Genomic DNA, 22,432 nt, shown 5'->3' with positions numbered 1-22,432 from the left:
AGATATCTTGACAAGAGCAGTGGTGCAGGCTGTTTATGCTGGTTAATGCCGTGCCTCTGTGCTCCTGCCTTTTCCACCGTACCTCTTCAGCCTCCCATCGCGACCCAACCCTTTCTGACCAGTTTCTCCAATTTCCCCCGTATATGACTGATTGGCCCTGTGTGTGGGCACGTGTATGAGTGTGGTGATCTTCCATCAGGTGTGCTGTGTGATTTTCCATGTCAGTTTGTGTTGTGTGTGATATTCCCTAGCTAGAATTTCCACTGGTTTTTCCTTCAGCTCTGGGACTCCCTGCCTAGACACCGTCTGATGCAGAGCTCTGGCTGTTTTCTCTCTGGCACTGGACTTAATCTCAGTTACTAGTGAAGACTTTTAGGCGTTTTTCTCAGTTTTTCCCAGTTTGGAAACTTAGTCTTTGGCATTGAGAAAGAAATTCTGGCCGTTTGGCAGGTTTTCCTGGGACTCTGTTTGCCTGTGTGTGATTGTGTGTGTGTTCTTACCTAATTGTTCTTACCTAATTGTATCTTTACAGGAATGAGTCAAGCTCGTACTGTCCCGTGTCTTAAACCATATTTATCGTACATATCCATAAATTTGTGAATTGTTTTGGCACACACTATTTCATTCGGTAGTGCATTCCATTGATCAATTGCTCTGTTCGGGAAACTGAATTTCCTTACGTCTTTATCACCTCTCTTCTTATGCAGTTTTTTGCAGTATCCTCTTGCTGATGCTTCTCCATATGTTAAGTAATCATTTATGTCTATTTTCTCCTTCCCTGATATGCATTTATATAGCATTATCATGTCACCTCTTTTCCTTCTCTCCTGTAGTGTTGGTACATTCAGTTTATTTAGTCTTTCTTCGTAGCTTAGGTCACTTAAGCTTGGTATCCATCTTGTAGCGGCCCTTTGAACATTTTCAATCTTGTCTATGTGTTTTTTGAGATGAGGACTCCAGACTACTGATGCATATTCCAGGGTTGGTCTAATGAATGATGTTATTATCCTTCTTAGCATGTCTTCATTTATGTATGTGAATGCTATTCTCATATTTGCAAGCAGTGTATACATGTTCCGTACCTTCTCGCTGATGTGGTCAGCCGGAGATAGTTTGTTATTGATAATCACACCTAGGTCCTTGTCTTTTTCTGATGTGTATAGGGTTTTATTTCCTAACTTATAATCCCAATCAGATCTTTTTCCACTTTTACCAGACTTGATTACATGACACTTGTCCACATTGAATTCCATTTGCCATGTATTACTCCATTCATGATGTTTATTTAATTCTTCTTGTAGCTCTTTACAAGAGTCTGTGTTAGTAATTCTCCTTTGTATTTTTGCATCATCTGCAAACATATTCAGATAGCTCTCATTTCCAGTGTTACTGTTTATATCATTTATATACATTAAAAACATGATTGGTGCCAGCACTGAACCCTGTGGTAATCCACTAGTCACTTCTTTCCATGATGAGTAGTGTCCTCTTAGTACTGTTCTCATTTCTCTTTTTATGAGAAAATTTTGCATCCAACAAAACAGTTTGCCTCGAATTCCTCCTTGATGGTACAGTTTCCATAAAAGTCTTTGGTTTGGTACTGTGTCAAAAGCTTTCTTGAAATCTAAATAGATACTGTCCACCCATCCTTCTCTTTCCTGTATTGTTTCCTCTGTCATAGTAGCTCAACAGATTAGTAACACATGATTTTCCTTTTCTAAAACGAAACTGTCTTTCTGTTATCATACTGTGCTCTTCTAGATGATTTACCCAAGCTTTTCTTATAAGCTTTTCTAATACCTTGCTTACAACACTGGTCAGTGATACTGGTCGGTAGTTGAGTGGATTTTGTCTATTTCCTTTCTTGAATAAGGGGACAATATTTGCTTTCTTCCAAATATCAGGTACTTTACCTTGACTCAAGGATTTTTTGAAAATTAAAAATAATGGTTTACTTACCTCCTTTGCACATTCTCGTAGTACCCAACATGAAATTTCATCAGGACCACTTGCTTTTCCTCTGTTTCATTTACTTAACTCCTCCTGTATTACTTTTTCTGCTATTTGTATATCTGGCAGTATGTGTGGACATGCATGTTCCACATAGTCCCTCTCAAAATTTTTTTCTTCTGCAAGAACTAATTGGAAATTCTTATTTAGTGCTTCAAAAATATCTTTCTCTTGCGTATAAGTGATTCCCTCGTCCGTAATGGATAATATTATATTCTTTACTTTGGTTTTGCTTCTGATGTAGCTGTAAAACAGCTTTGGTTGATCACTACTTTTATTTATTATATCCTCCTCAAACTGTTTTTGGGCTTCCCTCCCTATTCTTGTATAATCGTTTCTTGCCTGTTTGTATTTATTATACCCCCTTTCACTATTGTGTCTTCTGTATCTATTCCACAACAAATCTCTTCTTTCTTTTGATTTTTTACATTCTGTATTGAACCATTTCTGTATTTTCTTATCTGCTTCTTTGTGCTGTGGGATGTACTTCTGGACTCCTATTTCATAAAATTCACAGAATTTTTTGTATGAACCATTTAAATCTTGTCCTCTAAGCTCATTTTCCCAATCAACTTCTAGGAAATACTTCTTTAGGTCTTGATAATTTCCCTTTTTATAGTTTAGGCTCTTTTTGTTCATTCCTGTTAACTATGTCATATGCTATCCTGAAGTTGTTATTTAGTACTGCATGATCGCTTTTGCCGAGTGGAGGGTGATATATTAAACTGTCAATATCATTTTCTTGCCTAGTAAATATTAGATCTAGCACTGAAGGTACATCGAGTCCTCTTTTTCTGGTGGTTTCCCTCACATGTTGCATTAGGAAAAACTCTTGCACGAGATCCAGGAGCTTTTGGTCCTAACAACTTTCTTGGCTAATTATATCTAGAGTATTCCCATTTATATTTGTATTAAAATCTCCAGTTAGTATAATTCTTTCCGATTTCTCTTCCATTTTATCTAGTAATGATCTTAAACTCTGAATTGTACTCTCTGCCAGGTCCTCATATTCGTCTCTTTCCCATGTGTTTGATCTGGGTGGCATGTACAAATTAGCTACAATTACTTTCCCGTCAGATGTGTTGATCTCTACTGCAATCAGTTCTACTTGTGATGGTATATCTAGTTTTATTTCATTGACTTTTCGATTTTTCTTAGTTAATATTATAATTCCTCCTCCCTTTTCTAAATTTCTGTCTCTTCTCCATATATTGTATTCCTCTAAGTTTAGTATGTCATTGGATATCCTTGGTGTTAATTTTGTTTCAGTTAGGCATATTATTTGTGGTTCATTTTCTCTGACATAATCATTCATCTCTAGTAATTTAGATACCATTCCATCCACATTTGAGTACATCAACTTTATCATCTTGTTTATATACCTGTCATGACATGGTTCTACTACCTTCCTCCATTTTATTCCCTCCTGTTTGTGTACCACTTTCGTACCTGCAATCCTATTACTTTGTAAAAAAAATGTGTTTTTCTCCTCTTCTGATCTTCCCTCATTTTTTGTTTTTGCTTCCTCCCTCTTCTCTTTCAGTAATTCCAGTTCCTCTTGTGTTAGGCATCTTTTTATCCACACATTTTTGAACTCCTCTTTTTCCATAAGATTCTTTGCATTTTTTAGTATCTCCTCCACAGTGTTTACACTCTGGAAAGTCACCTTTAAAGGTCTTGTCTTGCTTTTCTCGTATTTACCTATGCTTTTGTGTTCCTCTATGTCTTTACTACAGATTTCCTCTGATACTTCTTTCAGTAAGCTCATTACATTTGCCATCTCCTTTTGTGTCTCTTGTGATCTTGTTTTTTACTTCTTCCTCTTCTATACCAGTGATTACTATAGATTTGTTTATATCTACAGAATCTGACTAACTTTGGATTGTTTTGGATTATTCTTTTCACTTCCTGTTTAATGCTTTTTTCCTCCACCCTTGTTTATAAGTCTTTCTTTACTTTCACCATTTCAGCATAAGTGGTTTCCACATCATTTTTGTAGCTTTGCACAGCTTCATTCACCTGTGTTATCTTCTCCTCAATATCACTGCTTTGGTCTATCAGACTGCTTACTTGCCTAATTGTCTCTGTATCATTTTTGAACTCTTCCATAACAATCTCGTGATTGACTACTTTACTTGCCATTTCACTCATTTTCTTCCTAAGTGTACTCAATTCCACTGTTAGTTCACTGATGGTTGTGTCTCTCTTGTTGGTCTCCCTTCCTAGTTTTTCTATTTCTTCCTGTTGCAAGTGCATCTGCTTCTTTATTTCATCAATTTCATTTTTGAAAGCCATTTCTAGTTTGTGTACATGTTCAACCAGTCTATTGTGAGTCTACACTTCAACCAGTTCTTGGTAGAAATCATCATCTTGCTTTCTACCTTTATCCCTTTTCTTTTCCAAATTTGCTTTACTAAAGTATGTGTCCATTTTGCAATACTAAAAGCACAGAGTACATGTACTTATATTCCCCGTGCAGCTGTAATCTAAACAAACCTCTGCTGACTGGGTGCATTCTTTTGCCTCTCGGTTCTCTTTTCTGTTTGAACAAGTCTTATTATTTTTTTTCTTTTAATAATGAAAAATCATTTAGTCTTACCTGGTACAGAGCTTGACTCATATAAAGATACTAATTTAGGTAATGCCACTGGCCATGCTGGCTCGGTACAGAGCGCCGACGTCGCACGTCTGCTATCTCTGACTCCCACTGTGTGTGTGTGTGTGTGTGTGTGTGTGTGTGTGTGTGTGTGTTTTGGTCTGCCATTAGTGTCCCTCACTGTAGTACTACACCGAACCCTGAAGGGGTGTCGTTAGGGCACTTCCCTGAAGGAGGGCCATTAGGGCCCGGTTAAATGAGGCAGTGAGGGCAGCTCTGTTAGATTAGGGATGACCCTCACGGGCAGTGGCGGGGCCTCCTCGTCACCCTTTAGAGGACGGGGAGCATAGGTTGCCCGTCACTTTAGGGAACTTGGCCACTTTTACTGTTTATTGTTTCTGGTGAAAGTCTAAGTGTGTGTGTGTGTGTGTGTGTGTGTGTGTGTGTGTGTGTGTGTGTGTATCACCTGAGTGCTGTGGGAAGCATGAAGGGATCTGGGATCCCTAGGCCCCAGGGGCATTCCCGCCTTCCACTCCCTCAGTCGAGAACCTCCCACCTGTCTCCTGCTGCAATCATGAAGCAGGAGCGCTGTCCTTCTGACGCCAGTTCCCACTCGTCTGCTCACAAGGATCCTCGTGCCGACTGTGCTCTTCCCAAGCCTACTGGAGTGGTACCTCATTCGCGTGGTACTTCAACCCATTCTGTAAAGGCAGCCCGCCTACATGAGGTGATGGAGGACGTCACACCTCCTCCACCCTCTCTCTTTTCTACCCAGGGCACCACTGCTTCCTAACGTGCAGCTTCCGGCCCCGCCCCACAGCAAAGCACCTCCATGAACTGAGCTCTCGGTCCTCAGCCTTGCGTTCCCACCTGTGCTCCCTCTCACGAGTCCAGGCCAGCTAAGTCTGCTCATATTCCTAAGCGGATGGAGGTCCTGCCTAAAGCTCCTGCTGCTGCTCGTATCTCCCCCTCTCCTGATCCTGCTATTCCTGATGATGAGGTATTCATCCTCGTGGCCCACAAAGGGTCGAGGCGTGGTCAGCGGGGAAACGGCCCTACTCTGGCACTACATGCTGGGGCTCCCCTCAGGGCACCTCCTGCTGCTCATCCTTCCGTGTCTGTAGCTGTGCGCCCGCCGCCTCGCTCTTCATTCCCAGCATTCCAGGTGCCTGTTCAGAATGGGCATGCAACAAGTTACGATGCCGTGGCTGTACTAGAGCGTGACCTGCCAGAGCTATGTTGCTCCAACCTAATCGGAAGGGACGGGAGCTCGGTGTTGGTGCCGAAGGACGAGGGCGCTTATGACCTCCTGAAAGCAGTTATGCAGGACGAGGCCTCCCCTGTCAAACTAGTCCAGCTGATGCCTGGGCAACAGTCAACAAAGGCCGTCATCATGGGTTATCCCTTGAGGAAGCCTGTGGCGATACTGCTCCAACACCCCCAGGTCGAAGAGGTGACCCGCTGCTAGAGAACGACGGACCAGGTAGGAGACTCGACAGGTCTTCATCACACTGCGGGATCCTATGATCCCAGTGATCAACCTGGGGAACTGGGGAGAATACCATCTTCGCCCCTTCACCCCAGAACCACTCCGCTGTTACAGGTGTCACCGATACGGGCATCAATGTGCCACTTGCAACTGAGCTGTCGTCTGTGGGATGTGTAGTGGCCTGCACGAAACGGAGAGGTGCTTGGCCAAATTCAAGGTCAAGGAGGCCGTCCCGACCCGCTGCCCAAACTGCTTGGGCAAACACCATGCGTGGCACCCCAGCTGCCCCATCAGATTGGCCCTTGTAGATCGAGGGCGAGAATGTCAAGTCGCTTGGGTGAGGAAGCAACAGGCAATCAGCACCAAGCCGGCACCTCCTGGGACTTTCATTTGGGGACAGCAACGTCATCCAGTAGCACCTGCTTCCCCATTGCTACACGAGGCAGAATTTCCACCCCTCCAACCAACTCTCACTCATCACACGATGACTGCAGAGGCTCACCACCCTCCTTCATCTCCAATTCAGCAGTCGGTAGATGAGTTCATTCCACCCATGCCCCACAACCTAGGCTCTCCTCTCCTCGTCTTCATCAGGGACGAACTGCGAATGCTGGGGACTGAAATAGTGACAAGCCTGGCACAGTTGCTGGGGACGGTTCTTGGCAAGCCTCTAGACGCGGTGCCATTGGTGCAGGCTGTAGACGCCATTGTCGACCGGGTGGTGGAGGCGAAACAACAACTGCACCCCTCTACCCAAGCACCCCCTGTCTCATCTCCCACACAGACAACCGTGGAAGAGCCTCTACTCGCCCAGCTTCCTCAGCCTTGTCCTCACACTTCGGTCACCACTCCTCCCGTGCTCACGCCAGCCACAGCGGTAATCAAGGAGTGCAGAGCTCTCGGCCTCCAGGCAGATCATCCCCAGCTTCCCCATGGCCAGACTCTGCTGCCAGTCTCTGAGTCCCACAGTGGAACAACTTAGGGGCATGGAGCAAGCTTGCCCACCTTTGGGAGGTGGCTGCTAGGGAGAATGTACATGTCTTCCTGCTTCAGGAGACGGTCCTTCCCCACAGCTCCACTTTTCGACTCGGAGGCTTCAATGGCTCTTCTCCCCTGGATCCGTGGTGCTACATGGGGATGTGATATTCTTGTACAGGAACACATCCCCAGCTATGAATACAACCCTCCAATCCACTGCGGCAAGGGCGTTGAGGTGCAGGGTGTCATCCTGCATCTCGCCTCAACCTCCCTGACACTTTTCAACGTTTATAAGAATCCAGGAGGGACTTTAGATTTAGGGGAGATTATGGCTCATGCTGCAGCTGAATCCACCTTTATTGGGGGAGGCTTTAACGGTCACTATCCCGTCCTCTCCTCGCCCATCCCAAAAAATGAAACGGGTCGCCATGTCGCCATGGTCCTTGAGGAAATTGAGGGAGTATCCCTCTTAAATAATCTGTTTGAGCCCACCCATGTCAGCGGTGGTAGGCTTGACCTCTCCTTTGTCTCTTCTCCTCTTGCCAGTGTGTCCAGGTGGTCTCCACACCCATTCCTTACCAGCGACCATTTTGCCCTGGTGACGGAACTCCTAGCAGCTCCACTTCCACCTCCCCCACTGCCTCCATCCCACTGGGACCTCTGTCGGGCATGCTGGCATGAGTATGCGGAGGCTGTTGAGGTCGCTTTAGTCACTGTCGCTTCCCCGTCTACCCTCGAGGACTATGCTGAGCATGTCACCCACACCCTGTATCATGCTGCTACTGCCAGTATTCCCTTGATGAAGGGCCCCACTGTCCTCATCAAGGATCGCTGGTACTTTGATGAGAGGGTCCGAGAGCTAAACCATCAGCTTAAATCGGCCCGTAAGGCATTCCGTCGATGGCCCTCCTCACCAACAAGGAAATACCTGGCTACAGTGGCACGACATGTTTTACAAGAAAAACGCCGCATCCAGGAGGAGGCTTGGACAAAATGGTCCCGGTCCCTAGACTCCCACTCCACCCTCAAAGAGATGTGGGCCCAAATTAAATATGTGTCCAGTCCCCGGCTTCCCAGACCACCATCCCACCCTGATCCAGCTGGTGAGGCAGAACGTCTTGCAGCCCTCTTTCCAGCGCATACAGCCACTACTGTCCTACCACAAGCTGTTAGGAACTTGCAGGCGTGCCTTGCAGGCCCTCGGATGGAGGCAATTGAGGCTGCCTGCTCTCACCCAGATATCGCCGACCACCTCTTCACCAGTCATGAACTCGACAGGGCACTTAGTAATAGGCGGGATATGGCAGCCGGATCTGATGGTGTGGTGTATTCCTTCCTAGCCCATGCTGGCCTACGTGGGAAAGCCACTATCCTTGATTTATTCAATCGTTCGTGGGTGGAAGATTACCTTCCGAGATCGTGGAAAACAGCCATCATTCACTCCATACCAAAATCTCGTGACCCAACAAACATGAGGCCAATATCCCTTCTTACCTGCATAGCCAAGACTGCGGAAAGGCTTGTGCTTTCTCGTCGTGAGTGGAGATTATGCCCTTTATATCCGCATCTTCTTGCCCATCTCCCAGGCAGAAGCACGACACACTGTCTCACTTTCCTTCTTGGCATGCTGAGACACGGTCACAGTATGGCTGTTTTCCTCAATCTCGAGAAGGCTTTTGAGATAGCCAACCCTGTTGCTGTCCTGGCAGCCCTTGCAGCTAAAGGGATGGGGGGAAGACTCCTCTCATGGGTGATTGATTTTGTTCATGGCCGATCAGCTTGTGTCCGCTTTCAAGGTCAGATTTCTGCCTCTCATTTGCACGAGAACGGCACTCCACAGGGCAGTGTGTTGAGCCCTCTTCTGTTTAATGTTCTCATTGAGGGCCTCCTTAACACCAAGTATGGCTGTGGTGTTACATTACTGTGTTATGCGGATGACCTAGCACTTGTTTTCTTACACAGGGCTTGTTTTGCCCAGGCACCGGCTGCCCTCTCCCGCTTATATGACAAGTGCTGTGACCCTGGGCTCAAGGTCAATCTTGATAAGTCCAAATACCTGCCATTTGGTTTACGTCCACCTGACCGTCCTTTCCTTTTTGGGGATCATCACTTAGGTCTGGTTTACCATCACCAATATCTGGGTGTTTGGTTTGACAACTGGTTGACGTTTGGTCGCCATGTCCACGACTTACGAGACCGTGCTGCTACCTGCACCTCTGCCCTCAGAGCCCTCTGTCGTCGCTCTCTCAGGGCCTCATTCTAGGTCTTCAGAACATTTTACATGCATGCTATCTGCTCGATAGTGGACTATTGTGTGCTTTGCTCAATTGACATCTCTGAGAAGCTTAGCAGTTCTCTTGAGGTCATCCAGAACACTGCTTTGTGTGTCATGCTTAGTGCACCCCCATAGACTCATCTTGTCAACCTCAGGGCTGAGAGTGGCTTCCCATCCCTTAAGTACCGGATATGGGCATGTACAACGGCTGTCATTGCCCAACCCTGCCGGCACCGACCCCATCTTCCTGTCTCTGCATTACTTCAGCGTACTCTAAGTCGACCACCAAATCCACACCCTGAAGGGGACTGGATTCTTACAGCTGCTGGCATCATTCAATGCCTGGATGCAACTGATGCCATTATAGGTGACCCCGATTTGCCCATTCCTGGTTATTCCCCTGCACCTCCTTGGCTACCTTCAGCTTTCACGTACTTTCTGCCTTTGTCGGGGATTCCCAGGTCCTCTTTTTCCCGCCGTACTATGCCAGGACGGTCTCCATCATGTGGCAGCTCTACACACACCAGACTCTGCCATTTCTTATACTGGTGGGTCGGTTGATGCTGATGGGAATGCAGGTGCTGCAATGATCTGTGGCACCCATGTCAAGGCTTGGCGCATATCCACTGGAGTTTTGGCATACCAAACTGAGTTGGTAGCCATATTTGGTGCACTTAGACATGCTGATCGACATCTCTCTCAGCACGTCATAATCCACACAGACTCCTTCTCTCCCCTCCATGGCCTAATGGTGCACCGCTTCCATGACAATGTCCATCTGTTGACGAGCATCATGGTTGTGGCTGATTCCATTACTAGGAGAGGTGGTGAAATCTTTCTTCACTGGCTACCTGGACATGTTGGCATTATGGGGAACGAAAGTGCTGATGTTGCTGCTCGTCATGCCTGCTCTCTTCCCGGGGTCAAGTTTCCCTTGCGGCCCAGCCTCTCTATTCTCAGGTGCAAGGTGATCGCCACCATCGGCCACCTGTCACAGGAATAACATGAGTTACAAGTTTGGGAGGGCTCATGCTTAGCGCAATGGTATGCGACAGCGATGTCCTGTACACCCCTCTCAGTTACCCCAGGCACACCCAGTTATATTATAGTGCATCTTCGTCGCTTGTGATTAGGATTTCCCTGTTACAGCCAGATGGCTGGCAGGAACCCTGACCCATGCCCTCACTACCTTGAACACAGCGATCAGCTGTTGCTTCATTATGTTCTGGACTGTCCTGCAACAGCCCACCTCCGTTCCAGTCAGAGCAACCGACCTGCCAGTAGGGTAGACAGATTTCAGACTGCACTGAGTGTCACTGGACACATTCCTGCAGCTGTGCTTTTGGAGGTGGTCTCAGCCTACCCACCTCCTCGCTAGTTTCTAGCCCTCTGTAAGTTAGAACATCTACCGTGATGGGCTTCTTTTTGCCCGTGTCCTCCCCATTTGGGGGAGGCGAAACTCTACTGCTACTACTTCAGCTCTTCCAAATTTAGGCACGACTTTCCTCAAGCCTCTTTATTACATATTAACAGGATATTAATGTCTATAACTATTATATAGATTTTTTCCACGCTTATCTTCTTGCATCAATACTGCCCCTAATCCTGTATGAGATGCATCTGCAAATTATAAATGGTTTTCTGAAATTAGGATAGGTCAAGCAAGGTGCACATGTAAATTTATCATTTAATTCATTAAAAGCTTTTTTTTCCTCTACCCACTGAAATACAGCTTTTTCTTTCAGTAGGTGGTATACTGGTTCTGCTGTGTGAGAGAACTCTTGTATGAATGATCTGTAATATCCTGCCAGTCCTAAAAATTGTATTATTTCTTCCACATTTGTGGACTCAGGAAATTCCCTTACTGTTTGTATTTTCTCATCTGAGGTTTGAATGCCTTCTGCATTAAGCCTGTGGCCTAAGAATTTTGTTTCCTTTAAGCAAAATTTGCATTTAGACAGCCATATTTTAAACCAGCATTGGCCAGCTTGTGTAGGAGCTGGTCTAACTTCGGTAAATTTTCATCAATTGTGAGTTTTACAATTATGGTGTCGTCCAAGAAGATGAAAATAACATTTCCTTACATTCCTGATAATACACTATTCATTAATCGATGGAGTGTGCCTGGAGTTCTCCTTAATTTCATCGGCATTCTTTTAAACTGATAATGCCCTATATTTGTAGAGAATGCAGTGTATTTGCATGATTTATCATCTAATTCTATTTTGTAATATCCATTAAGCAAATCGATTGTGGAAAATACATTATTTTCTGGTCCAATATTTTGCAAGACGTCACTTATCAATGGAATAGGACACCGGTCTAGGAATCTGTGTTGGTTTAGTTTGTGATAATAAACGACCGCACGCATTTCACCGTTTCGTTTGTTCACGGAAAAAAAATGGAGCATTCCACGGGGAGACTGATGGCCCAGTAAGACCGATTTTGAACATTTCATCAACATACAAGGGTACTGTACATTGTGAGTGCGCCACCTTATATACTGGTACATATATTGGTTGTGTGTCCTGGTTACGTTAATCTTGTGTTTAATCAGGTTAGCACAACCTAATTCTCCCCAGTTAATGTGGGTCTGTTGGGGTTTTTGTAATAAACCTATTGAATCATTTTCCACAACATTTTCTGAGTGAATCAAATTCTCCTTTATGCACTCTGTCAATTTTATCTTACTTGATATTCCACCTGTTGGTACATCATGTGTGGGAGCTGGGCAAGTCTCTAAATTGCATATACAAGTTCCTTTTTTGATTTGCTTTTCTCCATTCATCTGTTTAAATATGAACACATGAGTTTCCCCATTGTTATTCATCTGACATAAGGCGTTTTCCACCGACAGTCCTTTCATTTTACATGATTCTTTCTAAGAAAATAACAGTACAACTCTTCAATTTACTCTTTATGATGACAATCATATAATATTTTAGGTCAAATAACTACATCATTGGTGATATGTACGGGGATTAACGTGCCCTGTTCCCTCTAATTTATTACAAACCCCACCCCCAAAACCCAACAATTTCTCAACCTTTTTTTTTGGAGGGGGGGGGGGCTCAAACCTCCGCTTTTGGTGAGAAACAGTGGAAAATCACCAAGAAAGTGCTCACCTGAGGTTAGAAAATAATAATCTAGACAGGTACCCTCTGAACACCTGATTGTGTGGTCTCTGGAGCCATGCTGCTACTGTCACGTTCTCTATGGTAGGCGTAACTATTGGAAACCACTCCAGATACGTAGATATTTATTAATTTGGTACAAATTTACATGTAGTATAAGAATATATTGGTTTTCACACAAAAATATAGGCATTATAAGCATTGTTGCATTCACAAACACCTGAAAATTGCTGAATTCTTGCACAACTGACTCACTATGACTGTTGTTTCGACTTACATTCTCTTTTTCAACTTACATTATACCTTTCCACTAACATTATACCAGTTTCAACTTTATATAACATCACATATTAACAGGCCTTACTATTATAGTGAGCGTCATATTATCGCATATTTACAGGCCATACTATTATAGTGAGCTTAGTATTATCTCAAGCACACACAGTATCAGTAATGTACTAAAATGTGCTTAGGTGTGGTAGAGGAAGGTGTCCTGTGTATACGTAAAAAAATCAAGTGTGAAATTTGAAAAATGTGCAAACGACGGACCTTGCAATACCAAAACGTACATCGTACATTGTCGGGACTGAGCATGAAAAAAAGTTGTGACGTGCATTGTACATCATGGGGTACGGGAGGTTTAACCCCTTAACGCGGGGCGTCACTTCAGTGATGCTCAGGCACAATGGATCATACAGCGGGGCATCACTTTTGCGATTCTGTGTTATTTTGAATTCTCCCGGGCTTTCAAGTGGTGGCTTGTATCATCTATCAGTACTGCCAGTGTCCAACAATAATCAGCACTGCTAATGTCATCTGTACTCCCATCTATTGTTGGCAATTTAGCTATTTATTCCGGTTCTTGACTCCCCTCCCTACCTCCCCTCCATTACTCTCTCCTCTCGCCTGCCCAGCCGCGCTGCGCTAAGCAGATCTTTCCCGGAATTTTCCACTGATTTCATCCATTGAAATAAGCCCTATGCCTTATTCTTATACAAAATGATATATATATATATATATATATATATATATATATATATATATATATATATATATATTAGCAGGGGAGTGAAAGATAAAAATGGTAGGTTACTAGTGGAGAAGGGAGAAAAAGTGAGCAGATGGAGAGAACACTTTAAGGAATTGTTGAACATACAGGATGGAGGTAATGCGAGTATGAGTGGCTGGGGAATGGCTGGGAGAAGGAGGGAGGTGAGAAGACAGGAAGAAATCAGTAGGATAGAAGTTGTGGAAGCAATGAAGAAAGTTAAAATGGGGAAAGCCCCAGGAATTGATGGAGTGTGTGGTGAAATGCTGAAGCATGGGGGAGAGATAGTAGTAGAATGGATGTGGAAGATGTGCAGATTGGCCTGGGAGGAAGGTAGAGTCCCGGAGGATTGGAAGTCACGTAAAATTATTCCCTTGTACAAAGGAAAAGGGGAAAAAGAAGTGTGTGGTAATCATAGGGGCATTTGTCTTCTTCGTATAATAGGAAAAGTGTATGGTAGGATACTTATTGACAGAGTTAGAGAAAGAACAGAGGAATTAGTTGGAGAAGAGCAGGGAGGCTTTAGGAAGGGAAGAGGTTGTGTAGATCAGATATTCATTCTTAGATCTTTAGTGGAAAAGTTTCTAGAGAAGGGAAAGAAGTTGTATGCGGCTTTCATGGATTTGGAGAAAGCATATGACAGAGTGGATAGACAAGGATTGTGGAAAGTATTAAGAATATATGGAATAGATGGGAAGTTGTTGAATGCTGTGAAGAGTATGTATGAGGGTGCTAAGGCTGCAGTGCGTGTGGATGGTGAACTAGGTGAATTTTTCTCTTTGGAGGTTGGGTTGAAACAGGGATGTGTCATGTCTCCATGGTTGTTCAATCTGTTCATGGATGGGGTAATAAAAGAGGTACAAGGTAGGGTAGTGGATGTTGGAGTGGCCCTGGTGAGAGAGGATAGTGTTTGGAAACTCCCTGTACTGTTGTTTGCAGATAATACTGTGTTGTTGAGTGAAGACGAAGGGGAGCTGCAAGGCTTGGTGGATGAGTTTGGGAGAGTGTGCAAGAAACGGAATCTAAAGGTGAATGTAGGGAAGAGTAGTGTGATGGTCTTTGAGAGAGGTGAAGTCAGTGAATGTACAGCGAGGTTGGATGGTGAGGAATTGGAAAATGTGAGTACGTTTAAGTACTTGGGTAGTGTGATGAGTAAGAATGGAGGTTTGGAGGGTGAAGTGCTTGAAAGGGTACAGCAGGGAAGAAAGGTTGCTGGTTCTTAGCAGTGATAAGAAACAGGGAAGTGAGCATGGAAGTGAAAAAGTTACTACATGACAGTATTGTGATACCAACTCTAATGCATGGAAGTGAAGCTTGGACATTGTTGGAAGGACACAAGTCAAGAGTGAGAGAGTGGAAATGAGTTATTTAAGAGGAGCCTGTGGAGTCACATGGAGAGACGGGCTGACTAATGAGGATATAAATGAGAGTTGTGGTGTGGATGTGGATGTGATAGGAAGTGTTATGAGGAACATACTGAGGTGGTTTGGCCATGTGGAGAGGATGGAGGGTGAAAGACTGACGAAGAGAGTGTATGTGAGTGAGGTGGAGGGGGGAAGAGGGAGGGGGAGGCCGAGGATGAGATGGAGAGAGATATATGAGAGAGGGGGGTGTGAGTTGGGAGCATGGCAGTAAAATGGCGGGGGACAGGACGACGTGGAGGCGATTTGTTTGTGGCCACCCCAAACGGGATTGAGGCGTCTGGCAATATATATATATATATATATATATATATATATATATATATATATATATATATATATATATATATATAAGGTAACTAATAGTGCCATACACCTGGAGTTGGCTAATTATCACCTGGCAACACCCCACGTACACTTGTTCGCAAATTTTTTCTGGTAATTTCCCCTTGAATTATGCCGTATAACCTATTCTCGTAATAAAAATATATATAAGAAAGGAAGGGAGAAGCCTAAGTGATATTTACATTCGCCTGGAACTACCTAATTTCCTGCCAATCATTTCAAAGCATATAAATTAGCAGCTGTCATCTCGCTGACGTTGTCAACCCTTGGCGGCCCCCATATCCGCCTCGTCATTTAGTTCAGTGTTGTTTCTTGAGATGAAAGCACGTAGCACTCACGCCCCTCCATTTCTGCCGCTTCTAGAGGGCCCTGTGACCTCTACCCCTACTAAACCTCGTGTGAGAATAGGAGTCCGAACTGGCTAATATATCCTTGATAATGATGGACAGTGACTACAATCTTTCTGATGAATCGTGTGATGAGCCAGTGGAGGAAATGGTGATAAACTATGAGTGATTCAGTGTCCCAAGTTCATTCTGACTCCAAGGGAAAGGAGCCCTTATTTACTGGAAGTGACAGTATATAACATAGTGTAAATAAAACAGAAATGTAAATAATTACTAATGTAAGAATATGAGTACAAATTACTTGGAGTAATGACAGTCGAATGCTAGTTTACTGAACGAGAAAGGGCCTGGAGTGAAAATAAACTACTATTACTGAAGGAAACTTATGGATAAATACTGTGTATATATGTAAGTGTAATAAAGTAATAGGAATATAAAGTGTGAGTGTGTTTATGAATTATAAATGACAGAATACCAGCGGGGAACGAGCGCAAGTGGGGAGCTCATACGCGCTCGTATTTTCATTGCTTTCACATTTTTTTTTTTTTTTTTTTTTTTTTTTGGTGTATGGATTCCAAACTACTCGAAAATCATAGAATAGTGTTTCTAGTGATAATATCAGGCTGTGGTAGTCATATTACGGGGTGTCGGGAAGTGTAAAGTGGGGAATTCATTACCCAACTTCAGAAGTCTCCACAAATCCTACGGTACTCGACGAAGGCTCAATAAACATCCCCGGAGAAAGCTGAAGTTATGTGCCATACGCACGTTTAAGTATAATATTCTAGGACTAATAACTGATTTTTGGCAAATATTTTTAAAAAGTCAGTCGGAGGGCGAATATCCTCGCGGAATGTGCAAGGAGCACAAAAACATGCCTGCTCTTAAGGAGTTAATGTTGGAAGTTTACAGTATTGTCGTATCAATGCCTAGGTAAAGGGGATGGTAGAAATGGGAGGGCAGGTTGAGTAGTATTAGTGAGTGCACGTGTAATCTCGTTTTCTTTGAGGTCAGACTGAATCGTTCTTGTAAGGTGTTAGATCATACCAACTCCTTTCAATTTGCTACAATTGTTGGATGACATTTTTGGTGAAATTCCCTGTCTGAATTCTTTGTCATATTCCAGCCCGTCCATGTGTGGGAGTAAGATAATATTTTCTTTCTTCGTGGTCCTTAAACCCATTAACATGTTAGCTCTTATTGCTAAGTTGTCTTTTATATAGAAAATAGTGATGATTGTTTTTGTAGTCTCAGTGAAATTGGTGTTTAACTGTATCCTACCCTTTATGATTATTTCTTTACCGTATACAGCATATTGGTTTGCATTAGATTCCTCCACGAAGGTTATTTTTTTCTTATTTTTAAAAATTCTCTCTAATTCCTCTTGTGTTATTAAATTCAGTGGTGAGCCTGAATCTTGGAATAATGGTATATTTTCATCTTCACAGGAGGCAGACACCAAAATACACTCAATTCTGTTTATGCTTCCAATATGCACTCTAGGATTGTTTTTCTTTATGTATTGTCATTTTTGGTAGTGGCATGTCCTTCCCCCGACTTGAAAGCATATGATAATCTTTCTACTGTCATGCCTGTGGTTTTATGCCTTCTGCAGTATGGATGCACCCCTTTCTTATTACCTCTATCTTCTTTGTGTTTGATATAATACTCATTTTTCGTGTGGCCGGGATTAGAGTAGTAATAACATAATATGGGCCTGTCTCCCGAATGTGACCCATGAGATGACATTCCATATTTTGTTTTTTCTGTGGCATGGTTTCTCCTTGGACTGCTTGCAAAATTTTGAGGCTCCCTGTGGCCTTGACTTCAGATGTCGTTTTATTTGTCTGTTCTCAGGTCGCGATCATTTTTGTTCCGTACTTGTGCTAGATGTATTGATGGCTGCCACTGTGTCTGTGATTCTCATCCTTGTTGTATTGCATTGTGATATTTCACTCACTCCTGCTTTGCTGCAGTTCATCTCTACCTCGTTCATAAAATCTAATAAACACGTTCCTGGAGTATAATCAATTGTTTTAGCTATTCGAGAACGCTAATAGGTAATTACACAATATAGCTACATAAGTAAACTTGTCAACGACATGCATGGGTGACATCTTCCCATCAGTTGTTACTCAATTTGAGTTTTCTGTACTGGCAAAGAGCGTTCGCTGTGGGCACATCTGCCATTATTTCACCTAAGGCAGGGTTTGTGGCATGTTGTCTCATAAGATCCACGATCTAATGTAATTCTGGAGGTATACCAGGCAAAAAATATATACCTCCAGAAAATTTCTTCAGGAAAACTTTTTTAAAGTCTATATGTTTCTGAACTAGTGAGAGCATATCAGATCTAAGCAAACTACCAGCTGAGCTCTTTCGTTGTTTAATCCTTGATGAAAAAACAGATATTTTTTCATTCTCATTTGTTATATGCCTTGTAACAAAAAGTTGTTCATAATCATTTCTAAGTGACTGGTCATCGATCCGATCTTTGCCCATGCCTGAGAATTTTGTGAGATTTTTTTCTTCGTGGTACATAAATACTTGATGTGGGAAAGTTGAATCAGTGATGTTAGGTCCGCTTGCTGTTGTCTTTGGTCAAATTCACTTGAACTGCCTTGTCATTATGTAAAGGAACTGCTCCGTATTTATTTCCGGACTTATATGTATCCTATTAAATAAGTTTTCATAAGTATGTAAGACTGATCTAAAATACTCGCTTTCTACATGAGAGAAAACTGTTCAAGAAATGTCATTATCCTCAGCTCCTCTCACAGGTGATATATTTGTTTCTTGATCTCGTGTTCGTGGAGATTTGTATTAGTTCCATTTTCCTGTCGTTCTACTAACTGTGAATCGTCATTGGGTATTGCTAATGCTGTCTCCCCTTTCACTAAAGTTGGTGTGTTTTCAACATCCCTAAATAACACTAATTAATAAATATAATTAATAGGCACACATTGCTAAGGAATGTTGCCTAGTTGTACTCATGAAACACGTATTTTATGAATGTGCCAAATGCATTGTGTAAAACGAAGATGAAAGGGTGCGAAGTGGAGGAGTGGGAGGGTGTGAAATGTGTAAGATCAGGAATGAATGTGTGAGGAAGATGCAAGGAAGAAGTTGCTTTGTTGACGAATGAGGTGTGGCAGAGTGGAATGAGAGACTACAAATGTGTCAGCTCGAAGTGTATGTTTGTCAAGTTCTCGTTTGAGAAGGTGAAAGTGGCAGTCATTGTAGCATATGCACCGTGTGAGGACAGGAGTGAGAGAGAGAGAAAGACAGATTTTGGGATGAGCTGGATGAAGTAGTGAAAGAAATACCCAGGAGCTACAAGATGATTATAACGGGGGATATGAATGGAAGAGTTGGCGCTGGTCCCAAGGATGACGAAAGAGGTTGTTATGGAGTACCAAGAGAAAATGATAATGGGAAGTGACAAAAGGATATGTCAGGAGAGGAGGTTGTGCATTTGTAACTCGTATTTCAAAAACAAACATGCACATAAGTATACGTGGTATAGAGGGAACAGGGACCGTGTTGAAAGAAGCCTGATTGATTACGTGCTCGTAGAGAGGTCGATGATGGGAATGGTTGCTGATACGAGGGCCGTAGGAGGACGATATGGAGGTCTGTCAGATCATATGATTGTGGTATGCAAGATCAAGCTGAGAGGAGTGAGGTGGATCAGGAGAGAGAGGAGCAGTCAGGGAGAAAGACTAAAAGTTGAGAAGCTGAGGATAAAAAAATGGCAGTTGATTACAGGACCAAAGCAGAGGAGGAGTTAGAATCAGTGAACTGAAATGAAATTGGTCTGGACAGCCTGTGGAATGCATATAGGGATTGCTTAGTTGGGAATGCTAAAGTGGTGTGTGGTGTGGCAAGGGTAACGACAAAGAAGAAAGGTATGGCATGTTGGGACGAGGAGGTTAAGAAAACGATGGAGGAAAAGAGGAAGAAGTGGCTAAAGTGGTTACAGGATAGGGGCTCAGTTGAATTAAGAACTGAATATACTGAGAACAAGAAGCATGTAAAGAGACTAGTGAAGAGCAAAAAGGTGGAGGTAAATGATGATCTAGGATTCTAGGAAGAAAAATGAATGCTAACTACTCTGAAAATAGGAAGTTATTCTGGAAAGAGGTGCGGAAATGTAGAAGTGAAAATGGAAAGAAATGTGACGGTGTGAAGGATGCAGGTGGTAGATTATTAACCCAAGGAGATGAAGTAAGGACCTGATGGAAAGAATATTTTGAAAGCCTGATGAATGGGAATAGAGAGAGCAGAGCGGCTGTAAACATGAATGGTTTTGGGGGTGTGCAGAGAAGGAATGCAGTGCCAGGAGACGTGACGCTTATACGGTAGAAGAGTGCTGTGAAGCGGCTGAAAAATGGGAAAGCAGCTGGGGTTGACGAGGTGTATGCAGAGATGCTTAAGTGTAGTGGAGTGAAGTGTTTGTTGGAGATATGTCAGAAGGCATGGATGAGTGAAACAGTGCCTGCAATGTGGCTGTGATTATACCCCTGTACAAAAATAAAGGTGAGAAAAGTGAGTGCAAGAATTATCGTGGTGTAAGTTTATTGAGTGTGGTAGGGAAGGTATGTGGAAGAATTATTATAGAGAAAGTAAGAGAGATATCAGATGTCCTTGCGAGTGATGAACAGGGTGGCTCTAGGAGTGGCAGAGAATGTGTGGATCAAATATTTGCAATGAGACAGATTGAGGAGAAGGCTTGTGAGAAGGATCTTAAGGTGTTTATGGCATTCACGGATCTGGAAAAAGCATACGGGAAAGTAGACAGAGAGGGATTGTGGAAAGTTGTGCGCATGTACGATGTGGATGGTAGGCTGCTAGGTGCTGTCAAGAGTTTTTGTGATGTTAGCGAAGCATGTGTCAGGGTTAATGGGCAGCTAAGTGAATGGTTTGCGATCAGTATGGGCGTGCGACAAGGTTGTGTGATGTCCCCGTGGTTGTCCAATATATATATATATATATATATATATATATATATGGAAGGAGAAGTATGATGAGAGAAGTATAAACACGAGTAATGGAGAGAGGGATAGCGTTGGTAATGAATGGTGATATATATATATATATATATATATATATATATATATATATATATATATATGGAAGGGGAAGTATGATGAGAGAAGTATAAACACACCCGGGTGCACCAGCAGACGCACAATAACAGGTGTTGGCTGGGTGTGAGGGGGGAGGAGGAGAGTGAGGCTGAGAGTTGTGAGTCTCCCAACACTTCGCAGACCCCAGGCCCTCGTTCTAGTCATGCTGCTGCCCGTGGCAAGCCCCTTAGTGGGCGTATCCGCATTCCCAAGAAGATTGTCTCCCAGGGTCGCTCAGTGGTTTCCACTAAGTGACCCTTTCTTTTGTGTATATAGTTCCTCCATTTTAATATTTTTAGTATTTTTTTATGGTTTTCTGTTTGTCCCTCTCCCCTGCCCCTTTTTATTTCAATAGTTTTAATGGCTAATATTATTCAATGGAACTGCCGTGGTTTACGAGCCAACTGGGAGGAACTCTGTTGGCTTCTGGCTGAGTATTCACCTGTGTGTGTTTGCCTACAAGAGACAATGGTTGGTGATGCTGCGCCTCCCAGTCCACCTGGTTACCAGGTTTTTTATTCAGATCCTCTTCCTGGACAGGGTCATGGTGGGGGTGTGGCTATTCTAGTACGCAGTGACATACCTTTCACTGCTGTGAATCTTAACACTCCACTGCAGGCTGTTGCTCTCCAGATTTTCCTTCCCCGTCGTTATACTGTGTGCTCTTTGTACCTCCCTCCTAGTGCCACTATTGAGAGGGTTGATCTTGAAAATCTTATTCGTGCACTTCCCTCACCCTATTTCTTGCTGGCTGACATGAACAGTCATCATCCCCTGTGGGGTGGCTCCACAGCTGATGCTAGAGGTACTATGTTAGCCTCCATTGTGGAGGATGTGGACCTGTACATTTTAAATTCTGGTGAAGTTACTTACTTCCATAGTCAAACGGGTATTTTTACTTCTATTGATTTGTCTCTGTGCTCTGCAGGGGTAGCCCTGAATTTTACATGGGCTGTGTTACCAGACTTACATGGCAGTGACCACTTCCCTGTTTTATTAAGATCGACACAGAGTGCGCCTCGGCGTCGTCTTCCCCGCTGGCGCTTGGATAGGGCGGTCTGGCCGGTTTTTGAGGAGCTGTGTTCTCCGAACCGATGTGTGGAGGATTTTGTCAGCACTGATGCTGCTGTTGAGTATTTCACAGACTTACTACACTCGGCGGCACTGCAGAGTATTCCGAGAACAGCTGGTCACTTTCCTTGCCGTCCAGTTCCCTGGTGGACTGATGAGTGTGCTTCTGCTGTTCAGGCTAAACGTGCTGCTTTCTCCCGACTTCGTCGTCACCGAGGTGACCCTGGTTACTTAGCGGCATATAGGAGGGCCCGAGCTCATGCCCGGCGGGTTATGAAGGAGGCTAGGAGGAAGTCTTGGGCATCATTTGTTTCTTCAATTTCTTCACAGACTCCTCTCACAAAAGTGTGGAAACGGGTGAGGAAGATTTCAGGGAAATTTCCTGTTCCCTCTCCTCCTGTTTTATCTCATGCAGGTGTGGTGGTGGCTCATTCTTCGTCTGTTGCCGAGATATTTGCAGCTCATTTTGCTAATGTCTCTAGGAAGGACACCTCATCCCCGTCGGCACGCCGCCGACGGCACCTGGAATCTTTGGGCATTAGTTTTCCATCTACTGCGGAGGAGTCGTATAATGTCGCTTTTTCTGCTT

The 22,432-nt window shown here is 43.7% G+C and overlaps 1 protein-coding gene across 1 annotated transcript; it reads left to right on the top strand.

Moving 5' to 3' along the window:
• Positions 1 to 7,125: 7,125 nt before the first annotated feature.
• On the top strand, positions 7,126 to 9,336 carry LOC145395238 (uncharacterized). The gene has a single exon (XM_080268928.1). The coding sequence runs from the start codon at positions 7,126 to 7,128 to the stop codon at positions 9,334 to 9,336; it is 2,211 nt and encodes a 736-aa protein (XP_080125054.1).
• The last annotated feature ends 13,096 nt before the right edge of the window (positions 9,337 to 22,432 follow it).

This window comes from Coenobita brevimanus, chromosome 30, assembly GCF_032717465.1.
Source record: "Coenobita brevimanus isolate Jiangsu-jjx chromosome 30, ASM3271746v2, whole genome shotgun sequence".
Classification (NCBI taxonomy): Eukaryota; Metazoa; Arthropoda; class Malacostraca; order Decapoda; family Coenobitidae; genus Coenobita; species Coenobita brevimanus.
The sequence above is the reverse complement of the archived record's forward strand: the minus strand, read 5'-3'. Positions and strand labels throughout refer to the sequence as shown.